The following is a 9,793-nucleotide window of genomic DNA, read 5'->3' on the forward strand; positions in this document are numbered from 1 at the left end:
TAGTGGTGCTAGTAACGCTACTAGTGGTGCTAGTGACGCTACTAGTGGTGCTAGTGCTGCTAGTGGTGCTAGTGGTGCTAGTGCCGCTGCTAGTGGTGCTAGTGCCGCTGCTAGTGGTGCTAGTGACGCTGCTAGTGGTGCTAGTGCCGCTGCTAGTGGTGCTAGTGCCGCTGCTAGTGGTGCTAGTGCCGTTGCTAGTGGTGCTAGTGCCGCTGCTAGTGGTGCTAGTGCCACTGCTAGTGGTGCTAGTGCCGCTGCTAGTGGTGCTAGTGACGCTGCTAGTGGTGCTAGTGACGCTGCTAGTGGTGCTAGTGGTGCTAGTGACGCTACTAGTGGTGTTAGTGACGCTACTAGTGGTGCTAGTGACGCTACTAGTGCTGCTAGTGGTGCTAGTGACGCTACTAGTGGTGCTAGTGACGCTGCTAGTGCTGCTGCTAGTGGTGCTAGTACTGCTGCTAGTGGTGCTAGTGACGCTGCTAGTGGTGCTAGTGACGCTGCTAGTGGTGCTAGTGACGCTGCTAGTGGTGCTAGTGACTCTGCTAGTGGTGCTAGTGCTGCTAGTGGTGCTAGTGACGCTACTAGTGGTGTTAGTGACGCTGCTAGTGGTGCTAGTGACGCTACTAGTGGTGCTAGTGACGCTGCTAGTGGTGCTAGTGCTGCTAGTGACGCTGCTAGTGGTGCTAGTACTGCTGCTAGTGGTGCTAGTGACGCTGCTAGTGACGCTGCTAGTGGTGCTAGTACTGCTGCTAGTGCTGCTAGTGGTGCTAGTGACGCTGCTAGTGGTGCTAGTGGTGCTAGTGACACTGCTAGTGGTGCTAGTGGTGCTAGTGACGCTGCTAGTGGTGCTAGTGACGCTGCTAGTGGTGCTAGTGACGCTACTAGTGGTGCTAGTACTGCTGCTAGTGGTGCTAGTGACGCTGCTAGTGGTGCTAGTACTGCTGCTAGTGGTGCTAGTGACGCTGCTAGTGGTGCTAGTGACGCTGCTAGTGGTGCTAGTGACGCTGCAAGCGGTGCTAGTACTGCTGTTAGTGGTGCTAGTGACGCTGCTAGTGCTGCTAGTACTGCTGCTAGTGCTGCTAGTTACGTTGCTAGTGGTGCTAGTTAAGCTGCTAGTGCTGCTGCTAGTGGTGCTGCTAGTGGTGCTATGAACGCTGATAATGGTGCTAGTGACGCTGCTAGTGGTGCTAGTGTCGCTGCTAGTGGTGCTAGTGACGCTGCTAGTGGTGCTAGTGACGCTGCTAGTGCCGCTGCTAGTGGTGCTAGTGACGCTGCTAGTAGTGCTAGTGACGCTTCTAGTGCCGCTGCTAGTGGTGCTAGTGACGCTGCTAGTAGTGCTAGTGATGCTGCTAGTGACGCTGTTAGTGGTGCTAGTGACGCTGCTAGTGGTACTAGTGACGCTGCTAGTGGTGCTAGGGACGCTGCTAGTGGTGCTAGTGACGCTGCTAGTGGTGCTAGTGACGCTGCTAGTGACGCTGCTAGTGGTGCTAGTGACGCTGCTAGTGCCGCTGCTAGTGGTGCTAGTGACGCAGCTAGTAGTGCTAGTGATGCTGCTAGTGACGCTGGTAGTAGTGCTAGTGATGCTGCTAGTGGTGCTAGTGACGCTGCTAGTGGTGCTAGTGACGCTGGTAGTGGTGCTAGTACTGCTGCTAGTGCTGCTAGTGACGCTGCTAGTGGTGCTAGTGACGCTGCTAGTGGTGCTAGTGACGCTGCTAGTGGTGCTAGTGACGCTGCTAGTGGTGCTAGTGACGCTGCTAGTGGTGCTAGTACTGCTTCTAGTGGTGTTAGTACCGCTGCTAGTGGTGTTAGTACCACTGCTAGTGGTGCTAGTGACGCTGCTAGTGGTGCTAGTACTGCTTCTAGTGGTGTTAGTACCGCTGCTAGTGGTGTTAGTACCACTGCTAGTGGTGCTAGTGACGCTGCTAGTGGTGTTAGTACCGCTGCTAGTGGTGTTAGTACCACTGCTAGTGGTGCTAGTACTGCTTCTAGTGGTGTTAGTACCGCTGCTAGTGGTGCTAGTACCGCTGCTAGTGGTGATCCATAGGGGAGCTCCCCAGCTCTCCTATGAGTAATATTGGAGAGCTTTGAGACGATCCCAATAATTTAGGTGCTTTATCTCGTCTATGCGTGCCGTATATGTTCTCTGTATTCCCTCTATTTCAGCAATCTCTCCTGCTGTGAAGGGGGAAGTGAGTACTGAGCAGTACTCGAGACGGGACAACACAAGTGACTTGAAGAGTACAACCATTGTGATGGGATCCCTGGATGTGAAAGTTCTCGTAATCCATCCTATCATTTTTCTGGCTGTCGCAATATTTGGTTGGTTATGCTCCCTAAACGTTAGGTCGTCAGACATTATTATTCCCAAATCCTTTACATGCTGTATTCCTACTATGGGCAGATTTGAGTGTGTTTTGTACTCTGTATTATGTTTAAGGTCCTCATTTTTACCGTACCTGAGTACCTGGAATTTATCACTGTTAAAGATCATGTTATTTTCCTCGGCCCAGTCCAAAACTTTATTAATATCTGTAGTTTTTCAATGCCTTCAGCAGAGGTATTTTCATGCTGATTTTTGTGTCATCTGCAAAGGATGTTACGAAGCTGTGACTTGTACTTGAGTCTGATATGAGAATAAGGAACAGCAGTGGTGCAAGGACTGTACCTTGAGGTACAGAGCTTTTAACTTCGCTTGGACTCAGTTTTATTTGATTGTCTGTTACTCTTTGTGTTCTGTTCCACAGGAAATTGAGTATCCAGCGTCCCACTTTAACAGTTATTCCCATTGACCTCATTTTGTGTGTAATCACTCCATGGTCACATTTATCGAATGCGAAGTCCGTGTATACCACATCTGCATTCGGCTTTTCTTCTAATGCCTCAGTGATTTTGTCGTAGTGGTCAAGTAGCTGCGAGAGGCATGATCTTCCCGCTCTAAATCCATGTTGGCCAGGGTTGTGGAGGTCATTGGTCTCCATGCTGGCCTGGGTTGTGGAGGTCATTGGTCTCCATGCTGGCCTGGGTTGTGGAGGTCATTGGTCTCCATGCTGGCCTGGGTTGTGGAGGTCATTGGTCTCCATGTTGGCCTAGGTTGTGGAGGTCATTGGTCTCCATGTTGGCCAGGGTTGTGGAGGTCATTGGTCTCCATGCTGGCCTGGGTTGTGGAGGTCATTGGTCTCCATGCTGGCCTGGGTTGTGGAGGTCATTGGTCTCCATGCTGGCCTGGGTTGTGGAGGTCATTGGTCTCCATGTTGGCCTGGGTTGTGGAGGTCATTGGTCTCCATGTTGGCCTGGGTTGTGGAGGTCATTGGTCTCCATGTTGGCCTGGGTTGTGGAGGTCATTGGTCTCCATGCTGGCCTGAGTTGTGGAGGTCATTGGTCTCCATGTTGGCCTGGGTTGTGGAGGTCATTGGTCTCCATGTTGGCCTGGGTTGTGGAGGTCATTGGTCTCCATGTTGGCCAGGGTTGTGGAGGTCATTGGTCTCCATGCTGGCCTGGGTTGTGGTGGTCATTGGTCTCCATGCTGGCCTGAGTTGTGGAGGTCATTGGTCTCCATGTTGGCCTGGGTTGTGGTGGTCATTGGTCTCCATGTTGGCCTGGGTTGTGGAGGTCATTGGTCTCCATGCTGGCCTGAGTTGTGGAGGTCATTGGTCTCCATGTTGGCCTGGGTTGTGGAGGTCATTGGTCTCCATGCTGGCCTGAGTTGTGGAGGTCATTGGTCTCCATGTTGGCCTGGGTTGTGGAGGTCATTGGTCTCCATGCTGGCCTGAGTTGTGGAGGTCATTGGTCTCCATGCTGGCCTGGGTTGTGGAGGTCATCTTTCCTCAAAGGAACATGTTTCAGACAGACTTAATATGCTTCAGAAGTCAGTTTTTCTATTCCCTGTGTAGGATTTTTATTACTTAGAACAGTTTCCTATTGAATGTTTGTAAGTTCCCTGTTTATTTTCTCCCAGTCTATCCTCTTATTATTAAAATAGAATTTACTGAATAGCCCTTCTCGCTTGTTGTATCTCTTGGGCCTACTACCGTTATTAATGTTAGTTTGCACTTCAATGAGCTTGTGGTCCGAGTATGAAGTGTCTGAGACAGTAATGTCTCGGATTAGTTCATAATTGTTCGTGAATATCAGGTCCAGCGTGTTCTCGTTCCTAGTTGGTTTCGTAATCTGCTGACCGAGCGAGAATTTGTCACAGTAGTTCTCTGACCTGTGGGTTATCTTGAGATTATTTCGGGACTTAGAGTCCCCGCGGCCCGTTCATCGACCAGGCCTCCTTTTTTGTTACACCCCCCCCCCAGGAAGCATCCCGTAGCAGCTGCTAGGTAACAGGGGCATCAGGGTGAAAGAAACTTTTTGCCCCTTTGTCTCTGCCTCCACCGGGGATCGAACCCGGAACCCCAGGACTACGAATCCGAAGCGTTGTCCACTCAGCTGTGAGGCGCCGTAAATGGGTGGCACTCCGGACTGTAATGGCGCGGAGGATACTCCCACAGCTCCTGATGTTGGTTATTTTCAGGTTGACTTCCTGCTATAATGTTATTGTTTACTATTCTCCATTTTAAACAGGGTAGATTGAAGTCCCCAAGGAAGATGATATCTTATGCTGGGTTTGCTAAGTTATCAAGGATATTCTCTATTTTGTGGATCTGCTCAGTGAATTCCTCAACTGTTGCATCTGGCGGTTTGTAAATTAGAATAATAATTAGATTTATAGTTTTCTACCGTGATTCCCAGTACCTCTACCACCTCATTGGACGAGTTCAGGAGCTCTGTGCATGCCAGCTCCTCTTTAATATACACACCTACTCCTCCACTTGACCTAATTACTCTGTCACATCTATATAGATTATAATTTGGGGTCCAGATTTTACTATCCATATAGTCTTTTGTGTGGGTTTCTGTAAATGCACCAAATATTGTGTACGATTCTATTAGGAGGCCATTTATGAACATAACATTCTTTCTTGATTTTGATTTTAGACTTTGTATGTTTGGAAATTATGAATGATTTCCCACATTGTGTGTCACTTCTGGTGGGCTTTGGTAGTTCTCCCCCCCCCCCTCTCCACCCTGGTCCAGGGTGTGTTGTGTTGGTAGTGGTTGGTCCAGTGTTGGTAGTGGTTCATCCAGTGTTGGTAGTGGTTCGTCCAGTGTTGGTAGTGGTTCGTCCAGTGTTGGTAGTGGTTCGTCCAGTGTTGGCAGTGGTTCGTCCAGTGTTGGTAGTGGTTGGTCCAGTGTTGGTAGTGGTTGGTCCAGTGTTGGTAGTGGTTGGTCCAGTGTTGGTAGTGGTTCGTCCAGTGTTGGTAGTGGTTGGTCCAGTGTTGGTAGTGGTTCGTCCAGTGTTGGTAGTGGTTGGTCCAGTGTTGGTAGTGGTTCGTCCAGTGTTGGTAGTGGTTGGTCCAGTGTTGGTAGTGGTTCGTCCAGTGTTGGTAGTGGTTCGTCCAGTGTTGGTAGTGGTTGGTCCAGTGTTGGTAGTGGTTCGTCCAGTGTTGGTAGTGGTTGGTCCAGTGTTGGTAGTGGTTGGTCCAGTGTTGGTAGTGGTTGGTCCAGTGTTGGTAGTGGTTCGTCCAGTGTTGGTAGTGGTTGGTCCAGTGTTGGTAGTGGTTCGTCCAGTGTTGGTAGTGGTTGGTCCAGTGTTGGTAGTGGTTCGTCCAGTGTTGGTAGTGGTTCGTCCAGTGTTGGTAGTGGTTGGTCCAGTGTTGGCAGTGGTTCGTCCAGTGTTGGCAGTGGTTCGTCCAGTGTTGGCAGTGGTTCGTCCAGTGTTGGTAGTGGTTCGTCCAGTGTTGGCAGTGGTTCGTCCAGTGTTGGTAGTGGTTGGTCCAGTGTTGGTAGTGGTTGGTCCAGTGTTGGTAGTGGTTGGTCCAGTGTTGGTAGTGGTTCGTCCAGTGTTGGTAGTGGTTCGTCCAGTGTTGGTAGTGGTTCGTCCAGTGTTGGTAGTGGTTGGTCCAGTGTTGGTAGTGGTTGGTCCAGTGTTGGTAGTGGTCCGTCCAGTGTTGGTAGTGGTTGGTCCAGTGTTGGTAGTAGTCCGTCCAGTGTTGGTAGTGGTTCGTCCAGTGTTGGTAGTGGTTCATCCAGTGTTGGCAGTGGTTCGTCCAGTGTTGGCAGTGGTTCGTCCAGTGTTGGTAGTGGTTCGTCCAGTGTTGGCAGTGGTTCGTCCAGTGTTGGCAGTGGTTCGTCCAGTGTTGGTAGTGGTTCGTCCAGTGTTGGTAGTGGTTCATCCAGTGTTGGTAGTGGTTGGTCCAGTGTTGGTAGTGGTTCGTCCAGTGTTGGTAGTAGTGTGGGTGTTGTGTGGTGTAGTACCTGTGTACTTGTTGATGACTTGTATTCCAGTCTTGTGCATATCTCCACCTCCCCCCCCCTCCCTCCCCCTCTGTAATCCTGCAGTCGTTCTATCAGTCTGTTCCTCGCTGTTCTATGTTCTCTCTCTTATGTGTTCTACTCTTATAAGTTCTTATATGTTTCTGTTTCTGCCTTCCTCTAAAAGGTTTCCAGTAGTGTCATATTGATCTTCCCGTCTATAACGCTCTGTACCTCTCACGTGGAATTCCGGACACTGAAGATTGTAAAAATTTTTGTCCCTAATTGATAATTGACATAGTTTAGGGTGGAATTATTTACACCCTGTTCCAAAACGGCATATATCCCTCGCCAACATGTTCCTGCACTTTCCAGGATGCAGAAAGTGCATTTTGCACCACTTTTCCCATATTTGCAGATGTCTTGTGCATAGATTTTGCAGATATACTGAGTTTTTATTTTATCCAAGTTATTTATACCTGCGTTTATCTTAGCCACCTCTTTATTGGAGCCATCTCCGTCTTTCGTCCCAATTCCTTCATTTATGCATTATTTCCCACTGTTGTTGACCAGACCACACACTAGAAATTGAAGGGACGACGACGTTTCGGTCCGTCCTGGACCATTCTCAAGTCGATTGCACAATCGACTTGAGAATGGTCCAGGACGGACCGAAACGTCGTCGTCCCTTCAACTTCTAGTGTGTGGTCTGGTCAACATACTTCAGCCACGTTATTGTGACTCATCCCACTGTTGCTCTCATCGTTCATATTACCTGGCTCTGTAATATCGCTGTTGTTTAGTACCACAATAGCCTCTTCCTCCACACTACCACTGTGGCTCTCTAAACTACCTGTCCCTGAGTTTTGGTCGTTATCCAGTGGGTTTTTTTTTATTACAATCCGCATATATCACTTTTAGTTTCTTTGTGAATGTTAATGTGTATGACTGAGGTATGACCTTCATCAGTTGGGTTATGTTGTCCCGTATTAACCTGTCAGTGTTGCACACCCAGTGTAGCCCTTGTCTGTTTGTGCATGGTGTAGATAATGCTACACTGCTCAGGTGATATCTTGTGCTACAGATGGAACACAATGCCAGATGCTGGAGTCAGGCGGCGGGAGTCTTATGACAAGAGGGAAGACAAGAGAGGGGACAGGGAGAGATGAGGGGAGAGTGAGAGTGAGAGAGGGGAGAGTGAGAGTGAGAGAGGGGAGAGTGAGAGTGAGAGAGGGGAGAGTGAGAGTGAGAGGGAACTATGCAGGCGAGGTATAGGTGCTGGGGAGCGTTTTACTCTACATAATTGATGGTGCCATTAGTGCCATGTTGCCCGGGGCCGCCCTCAGCTAGTCTTAATTGTGCCCGCTGAGGCCCTCACCTCTCCTCCTCCTCCTCTCTCACCTCTCCTCCTCCTCCTCCCTCACCTCTCCTCCTCCTCCTCCCTCACCTCTCCTCCCTCACCTGGCCTCCCTCACCTCTCCTCCTCCTCCTCCCTCACCTCTCCTCCTCCTCCTCCCTCACCTGGCCTCCCTCACCTCTCCTCCTCCTCCTCCCTCACCTCTCCTCCTCCTCATCCCTCACCTCTCCTCCCTCACCTGGCCTCCCTCACCTCTCCTCCTCCTCCTCCCTCACCTCTCCTCCTCCTCCTCCCTCACCTCTCCTCCTCCTCCTCCCTCACCTCTCCTCCCTCACCTGGCCTCCCTCACCTCTCCTCCTCCTCCTCCCTCACCTCTCCTCCCTCACCTGGCCTCCCTCACCTCTCCTCCTCCTCCTCCCTCACCTCTCCTCCTCCTCATCCCTCACCTCTCCTCCCTCACCTGGCCTCCCTCACCTCTCCTCCTCCTCCTCCCTCACCTCTCCTCCTCCTCCTCCCTCACCTCTCCTCCCTCACCTGGCCTCCCTCACCTCTCCTCCTCCTCCTCCCTCATCTCCCCTCCTTCTCCTCCCTCACCTCTCCTCCCTCACCTGGCCTTGGGGTTGACGTGTGGTCAACTAGGCTGTTAGAGGTGGCTGCAAGGAGCCCGACTGAGCAGGGCGGCTCAGGAGAGGTGCACTGGGCCTCCGTGTGAGGGAGCGGGCCGCCGGCCAGTCATGCCCCGACGGTGATGGCCACATGAACCGCTTCTCTCCAGTAGTACGTCGTATTTTGACGTATAGCGTCCCCTACAGCCTAAATATGATGGACTAAACACCTGAGCGGCTCGCAAAATTGGCGGGCTGTCCCGTTTTCTGTTTGTGAGTCTACTGTATGGTTAGGTTTGGGGTGTTTTGTGTATTTAGAGTGAGGAGTGTTGTGATGGAGAGTGAGGGTGTTGTGAGGGAGAGTGAGGGTGTTGTGAGGGAGAGTGAGGGTGTTGTGAGGGAGAGTGAGGAGTGTTGTGAGGGAGAGTGAGGGTGTAGTGAGGGAGAGTGAGGGAGAGTGAGGGGTGTTGTGAGGGAGAGTGAGGGGTGTTGTGAGGGAGAGTGAGGGTGTTGTGAGGGAGAGTGAGGGTGTTGTGAGGGAGAGTGAGGGGTGTTGTGAGGGAGAGTGAGGGTGTTGTGAGGGAGAGTGAGGGTGTTGTGAGGGAGAGTGAGGGTGTTGTGAGGGAGAGTGAGGAGTGTTGTGAGGGAGAGTGAGGGTGTAGTGAGGGAGAGTGAGGGGTGTTGTGAGGGAGAGTGAGGGGTGTTGTGAGGGAGAGTGAGGGTTTTGTGAGGGTGTTGTGAGGGAGAGTGAGGGGTGTTGTGAGGGAGAGTGAGGGGTGTTGTGAGGGAGAGTGAGAGGTGTTGTGAGTGAGAGTGAGGGAGAGTGAGAGGTGTTGTGAGGGAAAGTGAGGGTGTTGTGAGGGAGAGTGAGAGGTGTTGTGAGGGAGAGTGAGAGGTGTTGTGAGGGAGAGTGAGGGTGTTGTGAGGGAGAGTGAGGAGTGTTGTGAGGGAGAGTGAGGGTGTTGTGAGGTAGAGTGAGAGGTGTTGTGAGGGAGAGTGAGGGGTGTTGTGAGGGAGAGTGAGGAGTGTTGTGAGGGAGAGTGAGGGTGTTGTGAGGGAGAGTGAGAGGTGTTGTGAGGGAGAGTGAGGAGTGTTGTGAGGGAGAGTGAGGAGTGTTGTGAGGGAGAGTGAGGAGTGTTGTGAGGGAGAGTGAGGGTGTTGTGAGGGAGAGTGAGGAGTGTTGTGAGGGAGAGTGAGGGTGTTGTGAGGGAGAGTGAGGAGTGTTGTGAGGGAGAGTGAGGAGTGTTGTGAGGGAGAGTGAGGGGTGTTGTGAGGGAGAGTGAGGGTGTTGTGAGGGAGAGTGAGGGTGTTGTGAGGGAGAGTGAGGGTGTTGTGAGGAAGAGTGAGGGAGAGTGAGGGGTGTTGTGAGGGAGAGTGAGGAGTGTTGTGAGGGAGAGTGAGGGTGTTGTGAGGGAGAGTGAGAGGTGTTGTGAGTGAGAGTGAGGGAGAGTGAGAGGTGTTGTGAGGGAAAGTGAGGGTGTTGTGAGGGAGAGTGAGAGGTGTTGTGAGGGAGAGTGAGAGGTGTTGTGAGGGAGAG

At 51.5% G+C, this 9,793-nt stretch overlaps 2 protein-coding genes across 2 annotated transcripts in view; both read left to right on the top strand.

Moving 5' to 3' along the window:
* LOC138366003 (autotransporter adhesin BpaC-like) overlaps positions 1 to 1,105 on the top strand; it is a 54,430-nt gene extending 53,325 nt beyond the window's left edge. Inside the window, exon 2 of the mRNA XM_069326721.1 lies at positions 1 to 1,105. This exon is cut by the window's left edge and continues 93 nt beyond it. Within this exon, the coding sequence (XP_069182822.1) occupies positions 1 to 1,105 (1,105 nt within the window).
* Positions 1,106 to 1,144: 39 nt separating this feature from the next.
* Positions 1,145 to 2,041, top strand: LOC138366004 (autotransporter adhesin BpaC-like). Its single transcript, XM_069326722.1, has one exon. It carries the CDS (start codon positions 1,145 to 1,147, stop codon positions 2,039 to 2,041), a length of 897 nt encoding a protein of 298 aa, XP_069182823.1.
* Positions 2,042 to 9,793: the final 7,752 nt, after the last annotated feature.

The sequence above is a fragment of the Procambarus clarkii genome, chromosome 18, assembly GCF_040958095.1.
Source record: "Procambarus clarkii isolate CNS0578487 chromosome 18, FALCON_Pclarkii_2.0, whole genome shotgun sequence".
Classification (NCBI taxonomy): Eukaryota; Metazoa; Arthropoda; class Malacostraca; order Decapoda; family Cambaridae; genus Procambarus; species Procambarus clarkii.

What these genes read in the sequence shown, in the direction of transcription:
- LOC138366004 (XM_069326722.1), top strand. Translation starts at nt 1,145, where the DNA reads ATGAACGCTGATAATGGTGCTAGTGACGCTGCTAGTGGTGCTAGTGTC.